The following is an 18,541-nucleotide window of genomic DNA, read 5'->3' on the forward strand; positions in this document are numbered from 1 at the left end:
GGAGGGGGAGGGAAGCAGGCTAGGCAATATACATTTAATAAGTTTGATTACTAAATTATTATATATTATGAATAAAACTTATTCATTATTATTATTATCTACAACTTGTAATTAAATATTGTAGTGCAACTATCTTTTTTAAATCAATCATAAATTTGAGAATTTAAATAAGAACAAATATGTTGATAGATGAGCAACAAAAAGATTTTGAACCCTGTCAACATAGGAAACTAGACTACGCAAACTGCAAAAAATCGTTTGTAATTTCCAATATTTTATAAGTCTTTGCACTTTTTAAGATGCGGGTTAAATTAAATAAAAATTAAAACGTATTAACTAAATTATATATTCTCCGTGTTATCTGTTTCGAAAAGTTATGTATTTTTGAAACCGAAAAATTCTTTATTGTCATTTTTTATATTTTTTACTAAAACTGTTGCAAAGATCTAAATAAATGATAGTCGTTTAGAGCAATATCAAAAGAATACGTTAGGTGAGAAAGGAGTTTTCATAAAAATCCATTGATTTTTTTATCGTTTTGATGGATACATTATGGCGAGCGCTGTTTTAGTGCAAAATTATTCTTCTTTAATTTATAAGCGAACGTAATTTTTGTATTCTGAATCGCTCTTAAACAAATCATCTGAGCGCACTACGAGGTGTGATAAAAAATACAGTGCATAATTTTATTACGAACAAAGTAATAAGCTTACATCAAATTTGACTTAATCTACTCTCTGTTGCGTGTAAGGATACGCGTGCTGATTAGTTCTTAAGTCAGAATCCAAAACACATGGGATTGTGTATAAACTTTTATTGAGTTCGACGCGATCCGATCGTTTCGTAACGATGATCAGAGCCGACTGACTGTTAAACCGGAACATTCCTAAACGCTGTAAGACGGCGTTCGCGAACGCATATAACAGGCGAAACTATATAAGTTTTTGCACCACCGCTAACAATCAACAATCATCGTATGTAGAAATTTGAAACGCTTATTATTTCCGAAACATGGACTGTCAGAAAAAACACAGGGTCGAACATGCATCTTAATGAGACAATTTATTTGGGGTTTTTTCTTTATTTATCGCAACGAAGACAAACTGATTGATAGAAACGACACATTCAAGTTATTTTGGCCCTTGTTTTTTTACACGAAGTGTTCCAAAGGCTCCTTAAAATTGATGATAGAGTAAACGTTAAGCGCGAAGCCGCTTCTATCTAGGTATACGAATTCTACAACGTCTGAGTTAGAAAAACTGACCTTAGAATTCACACAATTTTGATTTTATCTTGTTTTTGAGGACAATGAAATATCGCTAATAGTATTATAATTTCACATTTTGTAATAAAAATGATATTAACGTATGCTTTTAATATTTTTAATCTTTGATCATCGGTTGGTATGCTCAGAGTCGATTCTGTACACAAGTCAACCAATGAAAGCACAATTCTCAAATCTACAGCAATACAAGTTTTTGACACTTTACATGTTTGTTTTCGCTGGTCTTTCGAGCTCGAAAAGATGGCCTGCACACAAGGATCAAGGTTTGAGAATTAAAACAATAAATATTAACACAAACAATAGACTAGTAATATAAATCGGTGATTGATACCTAAAAGACATGGGTTCTAATTTGTATACATTTATTAGGTCAGAATTAGTGATTATTGTATAATTATAATTCCGATCAATCTTCACAGATACGTTTTTCCTTAATTTTCCTAATCTACCATATAAAATTAGTATTGATTTATAAAATATAATCGATCTGAGCGTTTTTAGTGACCTTTATAGATTTTAAGTCTATGTTGTATGAGTTGAATGTCATTGATTTACTCTTTATTACTTTTTTATCTCTTTTATAAAGTTAATAACAGTGATTTATAATGTTTTTATATCACAAAATTATGATTAAGTTAGTTAAATTTTTTTGACCTTATATATATATTTTTTAGTATTTAAAATAAATAAATAAAAATATAGCCCAAATATACTTGTTTACGACCAAAATATGATGGCTACTTTTCATAGAATTAAGGCTAGAAAGCCGCCATCTTGACAAGTCCAACTAACAAACGTCAAACGCTAACCTAAAAATGATGGAAATCTGTCGATTATGCTTACGACGCGGCATTCCTTTGAGAACCATTGGTTCAACGACTGCTAAACGAATATCAAACTTATCGAACATTCAAGTATTCTTATATCAGTTTCGTGGTTTTCATAATATAATTACTTAGAATCTCAAACAATATACATTAATTTTCAGTTTGCCCCCGAGGACGACTTACCGAAGTTAATATGCGGTCAGTGTCACAATTCAGTCAATAAATTTACGAAATTTAGATATCAAATCGAAGTTTCGCACAAATGGCTTTGGAACAATATGATAGAATCTAAATTGAACAAATCACATTTCGACTTAGTTTTAGACGAACAGAAAGAAGATATTATCGAAATTCCTACGTTTAAAGATGATCTTTTCGGCTGTGATAAAAACAAGTCAGATTTTATGATTGATTGTGGTCAATTAGATTTAAGCAAATATTTGGATATCAACGCTGATAAGAACGATGGCGAATCTTTGAATTTTGAAGAGTTTTTGTACGAAAAAAAACATTCGAATTCATCGTTAACTTGTAAAGAGTGCAATAAGACGTTTTCTAGGCTCAGTTCATTAAAGATTCACCAGAAAAGGCACTCAATGAAACCGAGTCACATTTGTGAAAAATGCGGAAAGGGTTATTACGATAAAGCGGGTTTGGACAGACACGAACAGATGCATCTAGAGGTGAAAAGATTTCCTTGTGAGTTTTGCGAAAAAAGCTTCAGCCGAAATTCAGAACGTCAGCGTCATATGCTCTATCATTTAAATACGAAGAGGTTCAAATGCGAAATATGCCATAAATCATTTTTTGAATCGGGTCATTTGAAGAAGCATACAATGATGCACTTAAATCTGAAGCCGTTCTCGTGCAACACTTGCGGTAAAGATTTTTCTGCAAAATCCAAATTAACAAGACACTTAAAAGTCCACAGTACAAAAAGTGATCGTAATATCACTTGGACTGGTGCCAATGAACAATTGCCTACTGCAAATAATCAAATGGAAAGGGTCGAATATGTAACCGTTGATTCTAATTCGATTTCTAATATAATTGAAGGATTGAACAATACTGTCGGCGAAGAAAATTATGTGATATATGAAGAACCCGTAGGAGTAGATTCGACGAATATTAATATTGATCGATTGTATTCAGCAATAGATGGTCAAATTTATTATATAATAGAAGACGGCGAAAATGAATCAAATCAGCTCGAGAAACAACTGATTCTTTGAAAGTCTTCAATGTTCCTAACTGTATTTTCCACTCTAGTATATACTTATCAATAATATTGCTTAAATGTAAGCGTTGCATTGACTCATCTTATTTTTCCTTTTTAGAAATATATTATGATTTTAGGAAATTGCAAAATTGTATTTGTTCCTCCAGTATACAAGCGGGTATATATATAATAAAAGAAAATGTGAACACTGCTTTAAACATTTATTTACTATTTATAAACATTTTTTTTATTAATAAAAAAATATTGAAATAATTAACAAATGTTTGATTTCTGCTGTCTTTTGTACCTAGCATACTCTTTCAGCCTGATAGCGTGTACATTGATGAAGCCTGTAGCGTGATCAGGTTGAAGTCCTCCATGTTCGTCCATGCTCACCAATTTTTCACTGTAGAGCGATACTTTACTGCTTCTACTCAAGATGGTGACTGAAATTAATTAAATCTTATAACTACATGAATATTCGTTTATACTATTTCTAATGAAATTTGAAATAATCTTAAAATTAAACAATTTGTATATATAAGCAACACAGGTAGTCGTTTTTCTCTCAATATACCCGAGTGACTAGTGCCGCTCCAAATCCATGGTCCTTTATTTATTTTGTTTCGAAATGAGAAACAATTATACGCTTCTTGTTAACAAAAAAAATGCTTTTATGCATTTGAAAAACATTTGCGTATAGAATGTTTATCGATGTATCTACTATGACAGAAATTCGCAGAATTCGCTCGTTGAACGAAACAAAATTTTGGAAGGCCCACCCTTTATTATCGTTTAACGCTTATATTAAAAACTTTTTGTGAAGTTCATGTACCGTTTTTATATTTGTTTTTTCAAGATGCAAAGATTTTATTTCAGACAGTGCAATAATTCGATCGCAGTTAATTTATTTCTAGCATGAGGCAAGTCTCGAAGGGGCAAGGGAATACAATTTCCTTAATTGTATCATAACGTCTCAAAGCCTCGAAAGCGAATTAGGTTAATTTTATTTGGTTTTCTTAAGCCAACGCCTTTTTAGCTGATACCGGAAATCCGCCTTATATCAAGATCGAAGCTGTGCTCTTTATCAATATAGAACCTCTCTATGGCTACTTTTTTCAGTTACGACAAGTTTGTCACTTCAGCCATACATAACCAAAGACTCGCTGGTCAACGACAGGAAGTCTGATGATGATCTGCTTTGAAAGGATTCCACTAAGAAGTGCCGATTAATTTTCAAGTGGACTCTTGGAAAATATGCAGTAGTGACAATCTTTTTTTAAGCATCTAAGCCAATAATATGAATAATTCTAAATGGATGAAATGAGCGCAACAATATATAGACTACCATTTCCTTTGTACAGTTGAACAGTCACCACTCCAGTGACGCCTTCTTGCGAATACTCCAAGCAATGCCTTGTATAATACGCTTCAGGAGAAAACCAGAAACCATTATAAATAAAATCCGACATTTTATCTTGAAACATCTTCTTCAATCTACAATTAAAATCAATATTAACACAAATCTACATAAATGCACTCGATTGTATATCTAACCTCAAAACCTCTTTATCCAAGCTATACACTTCCAAATCCAGATGAGCAACATATAATATAGTTCCAGCTGGTGTCTCATAAACTCCACGAGACTAATAAATTTGATATGTAACAAGTTAAATAGTTAAACAAACCAAACATAATAATAAAACTTACTTTCAATCCGATGAATCTATTTTCAACAATATCGATCCTTCCAATTCCATGAAGACCTCCCCATTTATTCAAATAGTTCACTATGGACAAAGGATCTGTAGTTAAACACTCGTTGTCTTTGTGATTAATTATCGAATGCGGTGTTCCTGAATTATATGAATAAATTAAATTATGCTTGAATTTCATGTTTTATTAATATAATTGAATATATACCATTGATAAATTCAATCTCAATGATCGTTGGAACATTTGGTGCTTCTGTCGGATCACGGGTCATTTGAAACAAGCTCTTGGGAGCCGATCTAGATGGATTCTCCAACAGTCCAGACTCGTAACTGGTTAAAAATATATATTATAAAATGCATTTAAATCTTGATTGCATACAGAATACCTTATGTGCATTATATTGCCGTCCATGGACCACGGCTCTTTTGGAGTCACAGACACCGGAATAGAATTAGCTTCAGCATACTTTAATAAAGCTTGCCTTCCAGCAAACTTGGTAAAGAATTCCCTTTCTCTCCAAGGTGCAATTACCTGAATGAATGATTTAAAGTTATTCCTTATAAATAACCAATTGTATTAACTTCTCTACCTTGGCTTCAGGCCATAGAGCGTAAACGCTCAGTTCAAATCTGACTTGATCGTTACCCTTTCCGGTAGCTCCGTGAGACATGTACCTTGAATTACATAAATGTATATAGTTTAAGAATTACATTGCCAATAATATACAAAAAAATTAAGCAGGATTAAAAATATTTTATAAATCCATATTATCGAGGTTTTATTGTGTAAAAAATAGCATACTTTGCGTTTAATTTCTTTGCTGTATCGACCAAACCCTGAGATATACAGGGACGTGCTAGCGAAGTTCCTAACAAATAGCGCGATTCGTATATGAGCCCCATTTGTATGGAAGGAAATATATAGTTCTCGACAAAATCCCTGCGACGATCGTCTATAACCACCTAAAAATAAATAATAAAAAAGTCTGTAGGCCTACTATTTTAAACATAAATATATAGAGACCAAGACAAATTTAATTTATTTTTGTATCAAATTTGTAATATATTGTTGCACCACGGAGAAGCCGGCGAAAAGGCTTTATGAAAGCTAGCGAACGTTAACGAGGATTAGCGAACGTCAACGAAGTTTAACGAAGTTCAACGAACGCTCAGTAACGAGCGTTCTCACTGCGAGACAATAGTCTATATTTTATTAAAATGTCCATATGCAACGTATGAGGCAGTTTTGATATCGTTCAAGATCGATTGATAATACTTTAGAAGATTTTGTACCTTTTTGAAACATATATTAATATAATAGTTACGTAGGGGTCTATTTATCTATTTATTTATTCATTCATTATGGTCAAAACTTAGTAGCATTCTTTTGCCGGACCTCGACTGAAAGACAACGGCTGGCGCTGCTTCGTCCACCGTTCACTCACATATATTTCAGTAACAAATATGTTAGAGTTATATTTTCAACTCATAAAAATACTACTGCAGCGGCTCAATCTATATGCAATTGCCACCCGCCACCACCCGTCCGCCAAAGTATGTAAGAAATTTTGAGCTATACAAAAGTATTGTACTGTGAGCTTAACATATCTTAATGCGTACCTTGCGCGGTCAAATAGGTGGCTTCCATAAATTATGTCACAGGTTTTGGGTGGGGAGGGGAGGGGTAAAAATTCATGAAAAATCTGTGACATAATTTATGTAAGCCAGCTTGTAAAAAAATTATATATTTATTTAGATTTCTTTATGGCCAAAATTTGGCGGCACTCTGGTAGCACTGGCTTAACGGATTCCTTCACACTGGCACGCCTCGTTCATGGTATATACAAACATGTAAAATCGTTCAATAAAAATTACTACTGCAACAGCTCAATCTGTGTCTAATTACCAACCATCACGATCCCATCGCCAAATTAACACTCATAAAATCTGCGGCTTGAGGGAGCAATAAAAAAACACTTGCTGTATTTTACTTCTACGTAACATTAAACATAGGCTCACCACCGCGTCCGTGCAGTACGTAAGCCAGTAGTTTAAGGTTTGGGCAAAACATTTTTTGACAATAACGACATTTGTAACGGGCATGTCCCAAATAAATCAGACCAATAGTATTAAATTATTGAGAATCGTGGTAAGATTAGATAAAAACATAAAAGAAGCATATAGGATTCATATAGTAATCAATGTCGGACAGCATTTTTATTTTACTTACGAGGGATGTTCGAAAAGTAAAGATAAGAGACTAGTAAAAATGTAAGCGTTTCTTATTCAGTTAGGATACTACTACAACGTGTTTAAAATGGCTTTGTCAAATTTTGCTCATTAACGCTATTCATTAATATTTCTGAACTAGTGCACTAAAACCGTATGACCTTACTTTAACACAGAAAAACAACAAGGATCGAATCCAAATATCTTATCTGAGTAGGTACAGTATACCTGAATTGCACATTACCGTTATTAAGGTGACCAGATTTTAAAAATATCAAAGGACATCGAAGAAAATGAAAATGGACATCTCTGACATTTTTATTCATTTAAGGAATGCTGCGGGAGCTCAAAAATGTCTTTTTGAGGACATCTGATCACATTATCGTTATGAAACACACGCCAGAATTTTATATGTATTAGTAAAATCAAAGAGTCTGGCTCCGCCCCGAATCATTAACATTGGTCAAGGACTGAGGATTGGAAAAAAATGTTGAAACCCCCCCCTTGAAATTATAAATTCAGACGAACTAGCATCAAGCGGAGTTATGCTCGAAAAAACAGCAGCTAAGCAGTCATCCGAATCAGCAAAAGTTCAACTCAATCTTCGACACGACAATGCAAAAGTCCTTATTTCTCGTTATTTATGTTAGAAAAAGTTTAGCGGAAATAAATATTAGGTATATAGCTTGGATTTGAATCACAAATTTAAACCATAAAATATTTAAATTAAGTGGCTAAAACAATCTGTGAAGCATCGTATCACAATTAATGGTTAGATTTTTTTCAAAATGCTCCCCAGATTGTGTCAACTATCATATTACGTCTTTAGCGCCGATGGTTAGTGCTTTTTGGCGTGCCGCATCAAAATCTTCATCTTGTCCAACATTTGCCATATAACAGACTACATTGTAGTTCTTTTCTAACAACCTGAAAGTTAATATAATATAATAAAAAAATAGCTCCAAATTAAAGTGACGTTAAAACGAACCATTTTAAAATACAGCTAGTATCTAATCCGCCAGAATACGCCAAGATAACCAATTCCTTTGACATTTCCTTCGTAGGCAGTCAAACCGTAAATGATTTATTAAAGAAATACTTCTCTCATCATTTATTGTTTCATGGCATCTCAAAATTTGCAGCCCCATATTCTCTTATATTAAAAATAAATATTTTTGTATTATAACTATATAATATTTTGACAATAGCGGTACAATGGAGATAACCTTTCAACGTTTGATACTGAAGAGTTCTCAACAACACCGTTATTAAAATAATTGAGTTATCTAATTACAGGGTATTTAACAATTATATAATAAAACGACAGACGTACAGCATCGATAAATATATTTATAATGTATTTGATACTTGAAACAGATTTTTATTTTCATATTTAATGACTTTTAAATGGTTATAATATAATCTAATATTTTTGAATAAGGTAAATATATTATAATGTATTTTTGAATCAATTGACACATCTATTATATTATTATTAATATATAACTGTTAAAAGTTTCTGGAATCTACTTTGTTTATATATATATAGTACATAAAATATTAAATAGCCGCACTGTTCAATAAAACATCTTCTAAAACCAAAAAGATAAAAAGCAACAGGAAGATCTATTTAGAGGAAAATAGACGCTAAATAATATATCACAGGTTAACAATGAACGTTTTACTGAACAATACGGTTTATTGAACTTGTAACATTTAGAGCGATCTGAGAAATTTATTAATGATTTGAATTAGTCATGCATTCAACTTTAGGCAGATGTTACTAATAATATGTTACATCGCTATTACACAATTACAAACGTTTCGATAAGCCAAAGTCTTCATATTACGAGTATAACAATCGTTTTAATATTAGAGAAAAACATATTTAATATTTATACGTACAATGTTTGAATGGTTATTTTAACCATGAGAGAAATATAATATATCAGCATGCAAACAATATGTATTATTACGATAGACTCAAATTTCAATACAATAAACTCTGTTTTATAATAAAAATAACACAATAAAACTAAATTAAACATATAATACACATGATAATAGCAGGTGTTAAGTTAAGAACGTTAATTTAGTGTAAATCACCATGTACTATTGAACGTATTCCAAAAACTAAGGACGCTACATCAAGACTTTTAACTAGTTTACAAGGCTGAATCGTCACTTTATCTCCGTTTTCCTAATATATATAATGTAAATATTGTTACATTTAAATACGTAGTAAAAGGACTACAAATTTACTTTACGACTCCTCAACAACGTATCTCACCATCTATAATCACGATCGGTCATCCGAGACCTCAATAACACCCAGGCAATCTTGCGAAGTAATTTTTTTGAGCGAAATTATATACACACATAATACTGAAAACTCAACTTGCACACCATAAATTAGGGAAATAATGGAATTTAACAGAGATACGCTTAATTTAAAATTAAAATTAAAAGTGCACACTTGTGAAATTAAAGCAAATGATTAATAATCATAAAAACTATACATAATTAAATATTCAAAAAATAGAATAATATTCAACGATTCCTCTACAAGTTGTCTTCGAAGTGAACTTTTCAAGCACTCAGGCTGGCCAGATCGGATAAAAAGCTTTCCGGTGTCAGAATGTGCGACGAGCCGATGATGACCTCCCAGTTCTTGACGGCCTGCGTGACCTCGTAAGCGCAGCGAATCTCGGAGAAGGAGATACCTGTAAAAAAACATTGATTGCGTCAAATCGAGTCGATTGGAAGCTTAGAGTAAAATGTATACTAACCGCCAACAATAAATACGATCAAACGAGGGACGTTCTTGATCGTCTGCTGTGTCTTATCCTTGTGCCACTGTCCATAACGAGCACTCGTCGGAGCATGGTAAGCTGCGCCATATGCGCGTCCAGCCGGAAGGGGCAAGAATGGGAAGTGTCTTTGGTCCAACTTGTCTTCGATGGCATCCTCCATGATGTCCTTGATGACGGGAGTCCAACGAGACATTTGGTATGTTTGCTCAGTGATGCGTTCCTTGCGAGTCACTGAGAACTGCTTCTTGCGGTTGCCCTAAAATTATATAGATAAATAAATCAACAGTCGTCATACAACTAAAAAATATGCTGCGTTTATTTCGTAACACCACGCCAATATAAAATTCGAACAGCTGCTGTTATATCTCAAAAAAAAAAAACAATCAACATCTGCATCTTTGAATTTAGAAGTCAAACTTTTCAAAAGCGGATGTGTCTATGAAAATGAATCTGTGTCTATAAAATAAGATGAGAAATGTTCGACCATTTGATTTAACAGTTATTCTTGATACTTAATTAAAAATTTGGTATGACAATCTCAATGTTTTTGATTGGAATCTTTGGGTTAATACAATATTGGAATTATTGCTTGTACTCCTGATTTTTTTTTCCATATGTCATTATTCGTTTTAACACATAATATGCGGACAAATCTAACGCGAAATATGGTTATTTAAAAAAATAAAGCATTTGACAACCTTAGGGTTACGTGTTACAGTGAACGTGTATTTTTCAGTAGTTAAAGTATAATTTCAATAACTATTTCAGTGAAATCATATGAGAATACATTTTCTACTATATTTATAAATATTTCTACTAGAAAAAATATAATTTAACTGATGTGACCTAGTGAAATTACATGCCACTCTAAAATGCTTATGAAACTCAATTTGACAGTTGTGAAACGTCCATTCGCTGTTTAAACCTAAACAAAATCCAACTATAGTCATTTTGTTTAAGTTAGATTTGTGTTTGAAGAGCGCACTTTTACTTTTTTTTAAAGGCCGTCAAATGACATTTTAGAGCAGAATATAATTTCTCTAGCACGTGTCAGATAAATTTTATTTTCACTAGTAGAAATATATATCTACTGGGGAAAATGTATTCCGATATGATTTCACTGAAACGCCAGAGAAAATGTGCTTTCATTGGTAATACTTAGGCTTGCCCTAATTATAAAACTCTTAACCAGGACAGCTAAAATTAAATTTTGTGAAATCGGGACAATCCCGATAAAACCGGAACCGATGTGTTAAACCAGGACAAACCCAGTTCAAACCGAGGCATATGGTAAGCATGATAATACGGTATTAACAATTAATAATACACATTCACTGTAACATATACATGTAATAATTTTTAGGCAACAAATTAAATGGTCAGAATTACTATCAACTTTGGGTCAAAATAGCAATTAAATTTCAGTCAGAATTTTATTAACAGCTTGGTCATAATTATATTATTTAGGGTCAGGAGAAACATCAAATGCTTAAAATAAAAATAATATATGGTCAGAATAAAAATAGCATATGGTCAGAATTAAAATAATGAATGGTCATAATTAATTATTCTGGGTCAGAATAAATAGCAAAAAAAAGATTTAATACTAGAAATAGAGACAATTTTAGCATAGTTAGGTATAAGAAAACGAGTACGGCCAGGGGAATAATGTACAGAGGTGTGAATTTGTATAATAATATTCATAGGACAATTCGCAAAAATAACACCTTTTTGCATTAAGAAATAAATTATAATATTAAGTATTTTTTTATATTTTGTTTATGTTTTAAAAGTATGTTTTGATTAAATTTGTTTAGTGAATAAAGAATTAGCTATATTAACTAAATAAATGAATAAAATAAATAATAATAATAAATGTTTAGAATAAAAATATAAGACGATCAGAATTAAAGTATAGGACATTGTGTGAATTAAAAAAAAATATTATAGCAATATATTATAAAAAAAAAATTATTTTAAAAATAATTCTTGCTCGCGCCTAAACTATTAACACGCTATACCAATAGTAAAAGGTAGTCACTACCTGTCTGCTGCTGGTAATCCACGGGACAGGTAGTGACTACCTGAGATGATGGTATAATTTGATCGTAAATTATTTTTAGTCTGACAAAGCTATAAACATAAAAAAATTAGCATATGGAAGACTGAAATATAATTTTATATAATTTACATAGTTTGGTGATGCCCCTTTGTGTTCTAACCAAATTTTATTCAGAACCATATTTTTATTGCTTGTTCAGAGAAATGCATTGAAACATTAAAAAAGCAGAAAAACATGTGACACGCTACATTTATATCATATTAAATTGAATTTTACTTCAGTTTATATTTAATGTGGATACACTACATTGTGTTCTTGGAATCAAAAGCATAGCATACAAAACCTAATTTCGCTTGTCATTAAAAGGGTTAATATAAATTCTGACCATTAATATTTATTCTGGCCGATGTATTCTGAACCGAAAGATACAAGCCTAATTTTTGTACTTACATCGACAACAACGTTGATTCCGAGATGAGCAAGATTAGCAACGGTTTGCTTCTCTTGCGGCAGAATTTCAGCATGTGTCACCAGCTTATTGAGATTTTCTTCCGAGATACCGTTCTTGGACATCACGTACAGAGCGATGATACGCATCTTGTCATAGTTGGAGACGTTCTATCGAACATAATACATTTATATATTAAAATGTAACAATTTAAATTCAAGTCCAAAACAATCTTAATACCTTATCCAAGAGGATCGGCACAATATTCCTCATATGATCCTTGATCCGCTCGCCTTCAGCGTCAGTGCCCATTGCCAAATCTTGTTCGACCTTGCACAACTTATCTACGTATCCTTGATAAGTCTTCATGCAATCTTCGGCGAGATGGAGATGAGTCGCATACTTGGACAGCTCCTTCTGATACTGCGGCATCTTCTTGATCATCTGAGAGAGATCCCTCATGGACTGCTTGTCACCGGCGCCCATCCTCTTAGACTCAGTGAACTTTTTCAAGTTCTTTGTGACGCTCTGCGACACAATAGCAATGTGCTGATGACGAAGCTCCACCCAAAGCTCGTCGTTCTCGTCCAATAGTACTTCCTTCATCGGAGCCCCGGCAGTAGCTTCATATCTGATTCAAATTTAATGTTATTATGATAACAAATGAATATATTTTATTATATTCTTACTTATAAACATCGTTTTCAATAGGAAGCAAATCATAAGCCATGGCTTGGAGAGTCAGTTCGTGAAGAAGCGGAGATACGCAATCGAATCCGCGATCTAAGAGCAGCAATTGGGAACGAGCTTTTTCAGGACCGTCTCCCATTGTGGAATCATCAGCCTAAAAATATTAATCAAGTTAAACCACTTTTAGCTTACTACGTATTATATAAAAATAAATTACCTTGTACGATTCCAACTTCTGCTTCACGTGTTGAGCGAGATCTTCATTGAAACGGTCACTAAAAAAATACATAAATCAATCAGTGTAATCAGTAGTTTTATTGTGTATTTTAAAAGAATTACCTCCTGTATCTGATGGCCGGATATTCTCCGAGCGTTGCGCACAGAGTTGCGATTTGCTCCGCAATACGCTCCATGTTGGCATTGCGAGCATCTTTCAAAGCTGGATTGTACCAACACTGGAAAGTCTCAGGTGAATCCAGAGAGAACACCTGAAAATCATACAATTAAATATAAAAAAACATATCAAAACGTCAATAACGATTCATACATGCAATCAAGCATTTGAGACAAACGTGTGCAAATGCAAACAAAATAAAAAGTGAAGTTGTTAATGTTATCGTCTCGTTAATGATCGAAATAAATATAGAATCAATGTCTAGGATGATTTTTCAACACTATTCGGTTCTATCTAAAAATATGTAAATAAAACATAAGAACTAAAATGTGTATCGCTCTACTATGTTCTAATCGTTATTAACCTGGCTTTCGTATGGTAAAAATGCAATGTTTATCTCCTTCAGTGTCCTGATCTTGCGAGCGGCACAGGACTTGCACAATTCATTGAACAGTTCTTCAGGACAGACTATATTGAAAACAACGACGAAATACATAATAGAATTTTTGAAAGCTTACATTGCAACGTTAAATACACATATAAAACATATAGAATATGATACACCTAAAATCAATATCAAAAATATAAAAAAAAACGTCGAGGAACCCGCCCCCGCCTCGCATAAACAAACACGTTAAATGGATTTCGTATTAGATTGTATTGTGATAAATTGTACCTAAGACTACATTAGACCCCCCAATAACGCAGTAAATTAGAGACGTGCTATTTGGATGCCCATTACTGTGCGTTGCAAAAAATTGTATGAGTATTTTCTAGTGCCCCAACTACACGCACCCAATGAGCACGACCGTTATTGGGGGTCTACTGTATATAACTTTACACTAAAGAGAACTCGCTCAACGCAGGGAAGCCTTAAAAGGCAAAAGTGAAATTAAAATAACACAGAGTCAAGATCTGATGTTGATTCTAGGTGTCACATATAAGAACGTTATAACATAAATATTATATTATATATAATCCACCCTAAATATTAAGCATATTGATATATAATATATAAAAAAAGATACATATAAAAATAGTTAATTCAGATATGCGTTAAAAGTCTCAAAGCCACCAGCACCACGAACAATATTAGTTGGTTAAATTTGTATCACATCGCATAGTACATAGTTTTTCAAACAAACCTGTTTTTCGTAAGGTATAAACGCTATGTTGATTTCCTTCAATGTTTTGATATACTTTGAGACCTTGGCTTTGCATAGCTGATCAAAGATGGGCGACGGACACGCTGATAAAACATATCGATAAATAAAAATAAAAAAACAAACCAAAAATCATAAAAGAATAATAAAATCGAAACGAGGGAAAATATACCTTCAGTGAAGAAGACGTGAGCGCCTTTGTACATCACGCGGCTCGTCGCCGAAAAGTCATTGATGAGTGCGTGCACCGATTTCTCGCACGGAGTGATCAGGTACACGGCCTCCATGGTGTAAAGAGGCTCTCGTTTCTTGTGAATGTCTTCCACCACTGTGAGAAACGTTGGATTAGCAATTTCAAAACGTAAGATGTATGCATGTGGAATAATGTTACGAACGTGTAATTCCTTCTGCTGATATATCGTGCATTTTGCAGCACGCCGACACCATCCTCATCGCAAGTTGATCTACAACGAGGATGCGCCATTCTACATTGTTGGCGGCAGCCGCTGCAGCTGCACCACCTTTTTTAGTACCTTTGTAGCGAATGACATCATTCATAATTTCTATAAAAAATAAATAAAAATCATGTTACTATACAACTGTAGATTTGAAGCGTGTATATGTGATTTATAATATATAATAAGAAAAGCAATCAATATGACCCTAGCGCGGCCTAGTATTTTTGAAAAATATTTTTTTGATGAAATATTAGTTTTTCTATAGCAATCCAATACAGCATCATGACAGTTTCTGTAGAAAAGAAGTGTTTGTTTGCACAAAAGCGTTCGTTATTTTATTAAATGTATCACATTTTCGAAAAGCTCCAAATTTGCACTTATTTGTAGCCTTGAGTAAAAAATCAATAGGGTGTTTATGAGCGCATGTGCATACCTATTTCTGAGTATGCATGCAAATACACAGCTTTCATCTTTTTTCGGTGACGAAATATTTTTAGTATGCAAAACGACGATTGAAAATTGTAGATTTAAATTAATTGTTGCGAATCATAATATTTGTGTAAATGTAAACATTAATCAAAGGGTATAATTTTTAAGACATAAGTTTAAAAAAAATTGTGATCACAGAAAATAGAGCAAATTTCGCTTAATCAAACAAAATCTTTGAATGCATTTTTCTCAAAAATAAATATCGAACTATGTGTGAAAAATAACAAAGATGTAAAAGAAAAAAAATATATCAAAGAACAACCAGAAGAATGCAAATAAATAGAAGAAATTCAAAGGTAACCAATAGAGAAGATAGAAGGCAATAATGAAATGCGATTGGATTTTTCTCAAAATATCGCTTGATGGTCAGAGGTTGTATCTGATAAAATAGAATATTTTTTAATTAATGAACCGTGCAATATTGCAGTGCTCTGCAACCTTTTTTCATCCACAACACACCAAAAGTGTTTCCAAAATTCCGCAGCACATCAGAAGTAAATACATAATAAAGATAGATAAATTTCGCATCCATAATATAAAAACTGCATCTAGTGGAGCCAAGACGTAATTTCTGCACCATCTTTTGTTCATTGGAATGCGTTCTAGTTTTGGGAATTCTCATTGTGTAGTAGGTAGTTTTCAAAGAATCTCAGAGGTCACTCTGCTCAAGAAACTTTGACCAATGAATTCTTTAAAATAATAATGGAGACCAGAGTTAAAACAGATGTAAAAGTTCAGAACAATTAGCTGGATATGTTTGTTGACGATAAAAAATAAATAGTTTAGTATAAGTTGACATTATCTTAGCGGCACACTTAGTATCGGCTTGCGGCACACAGGTTGCGGAGCACTGCAATATTGGATATATAACGTCACTGAATGTAAAAAGAATATAAAGACAGAAATATGTCACTTCCAGGGACGTCATTTCATATTTTTCCATGGGGGATAAAAGTTGGCCAGTCAGTAGTCGTTTTTTTATAATTTACATTTATAGTATTACATCAAATGACATGCATTTTTCTGGCTTGAAGACTTAAATAAATGAGAATTGAATGAAGCATATCTAAGCCGAATTTTGACCAATAGGAGAGCGCAAAAATAATTATCATTTCTCAGAAGTCGAAAATCCACACCAAAAGCAATAAAATCGTGTCGTCGCTGTTGGTTTGGGAACGCTCGTTAAATAGAATAATCTTATTAAAATTGTTTATATTTTTAACAACTCCACAGCCCTGGTTATACAGACGCAGAAAAGCGGGAATGGTCGTTAACGTGTTAAAATTTAAGATAGCATTTTTGTTATAACTCGTAAAAATACAGATCAATTTGCAAATATTTGAATGTCAATAAACGTGTTTTTTTCTATAACGTTGATTTATTTTATTTGATATTTAATATGTTTGGAATCAAATTTAACACTATACAGGCTATAAAGTCACTAAAACTTTTGTTCAGGTAAATTTTAAATCAGTTTTAAGTTGCTCCTAAGTGAAGTCTGTCTTTACGATGATCTTTTAAGATTGATTTTTATGTTGAATATAAAAAATTAAATAGATATTTCATGAATGTAAACAAACAAACTTACTTTATATTGATAAAGAATTCTCACTAGATTGAATGTAGGTAAATATGAGTAATATATCTATAAAATTGAGTCAAATTATTTCCACACAGATCAAAACATGATAAATTACATGTTGTCATTGAATCAGATTGGCAAATCTTACACATCTCATATTATATCATAATGAAATATTTCTGAACAAGATAAGATACACAAATTTAAGTTCAATCAAAAATATTTGGAATACTTCAATTTTACGATTAAATATATGTTGTTTAGAATGTGCATTCAGTTGAAGTTGATTTTTTGGCTAAAATAAAAAATTACATTTCTGCAAATACATCAATGAAATGTGCATTAAAATATTTTAAATCACTGTTATCTTTATGTTTATATATGTGATTTTTCGTTTATTCATACATATAAACGTCAGGCTTTAAGATATCCAATCATATTAACGGATTAACCTTGTTTTAAAAAATAAATATTTAATAATCTATAAAAACTAACATGTTAAGATCATTTTTACGAAACATGATCTCATAAGTAAGTGATAATGCAATTATGAATGCACTTTTGTCCTTGAAAACATGGAAGTTGCCCTAACAAAGAAGTTATTTGCGTAGGGTGCTGCTATCGATCCTGCGCTAGACGTCATGCGCTCCCCCACCCCTAAACTTCTCCCACCACTGCGACCGGAAAATCAATACATTGACAAGCGCGGCGAAAATTCTAGCAAAATCGCCTCAATTTGCGCAATAACTACTAATTACACTAAACAATTGATGCTACACACTGACACGATTGCCTAATTAGCGTTTATCGACCATCATTGTTGAAATATCCGCCGTAATTGTGTAAATGATTACACATTATAAACATTACGTTATACTACGATACCGTTATCAGAGTTGATTGAAATAATCAACTGCTATTAGTCATAGAAGGACGAACGCCGAAGAAACGATTAGCTTGAATTGACGTTTGTTAAAAAAAATTAAAATAACGTTTGAGACTTGACATTGAGCTTTGACGAGCGTAGAAATGGATCAATAATGGAATATGTATGGTTTGCTATATATTTCGAGAGTCAATAAACCGGATTATTGCTTAAAATTGAATAAAAATCAGGACTTACTTTGCCCCACCTGCGCCTTGAGCGCCATCTTTGTTTCCACT

At 32.6% G+C, this 18,541-nt stretch overlaps 3 protein-coding genes across 4 annotated transcripts; 1 reads left to right on the forward strand and 2 right to left on the reverse strand.

The window, feature by feature from the left end:
- Nucleotides 1-2,020: 2,020 nt before the first annotated feature.
- Nucleotides 2,021-3,612, forward strand: LOC148229204 (uncharacterized). The gene is made up of 2 exons (XM_088198549.1): nt 2,021-2,199; nt 2,274-3,612. Exons 1-2 carry the CDS (start codon nt 2,101-2,103, stop codon nt 3,342-3,344), a joined length of 1,170 nt encoding a protein of 389 aa, XP_088054675.1. The 5' UTR covers nt 2,021-2,100; the 3' UTR covers nt 3,345-3,612.
- On the reverse strand, nt 3,536-8,421 carry Ass (argininosuccinate synthase). Its single transcript, XM_088198539.1, has 10 exons — nt 8,267-8,421; nt 8,100-8,205; nt 5,852-6,012; nt 5,640-5,724; nt 5,436-5,581; nt 5,258-5,379; nt 5,045-5,190; nt 4,889-4,980; nt 4,680-4,828; nt 3,536-3,777 (listed from the first exon to the last, which is right to left on the reverse strand). Exons 1-10 carry the CDS (start codon nt 8,329-8,331, stop codon nt 3,605-3,607), a joined length of 1,245 nt encoding a protein of 414 aa, XP_088054665.1. The 5' UTR covers nt 8,332-8,421; the 3' UTR covers nt 3,536-3,604.
- A 395-nt stretch (nt 8,422-8,816) lies between these two features.
- On the reverse strand, nt 8,817-18,541 carry Rop (Syntaxin-binding protein Rop). Of its 2 annotated transcripts, none has more exons than XM_088198475.1 (11): nt 18,501-18,541; nt 15,244-15,411; nt 15,021-15,176; nt 14,050-14,153; nt 13,631-13,779; nt 13,509-13,566; nt 13,291-13,445; nt 12,842-13,232; nt 12,604-12,771; nt 10,068-10,347; nt 8,817-10,001 (listed from the first exon to the last, which is right to left on the reverse strand). In XM_088198475.1, the coding sequence occupies exons 1-11, from the start codon at nt 18,526-18,528 to the stop codon at nt 9,868-9,870; spliced, it is 1,791 nt and encodes a 596-aa protein (XP_088054601.1). In that variant the 5' UTR covers nt 18,529-18,541; the 3' UTR covers nt 8,817-9,867. The 2 variants fall into 2 exon arrangements, with proteins under 2 accessions (XP_088054601.1, XP_088054600.1); XM_088198474.1 differs by lacking the exon at nt 14,050-14,153 and adding an exon at nt 14,831-14,934.

The sequence above is a fragment of the Plectrocnemia conspersa genome, unplaced genomic scaffold (genome assembly GCF_051122295.1).
Source record: "Plectrocnemia conspersa isolate PC_06_02 unplaced genomic scaffold, ASM5112229v1 ptg000011l, whole genome shotgun sequence".
Lineage (NCBI taxonomy): Eukaryota > Metazoa > Arthropoda > Insecta > Trichoptera > Polycentropodidae > Plectrocnemia > Plectrocnemia conspersa.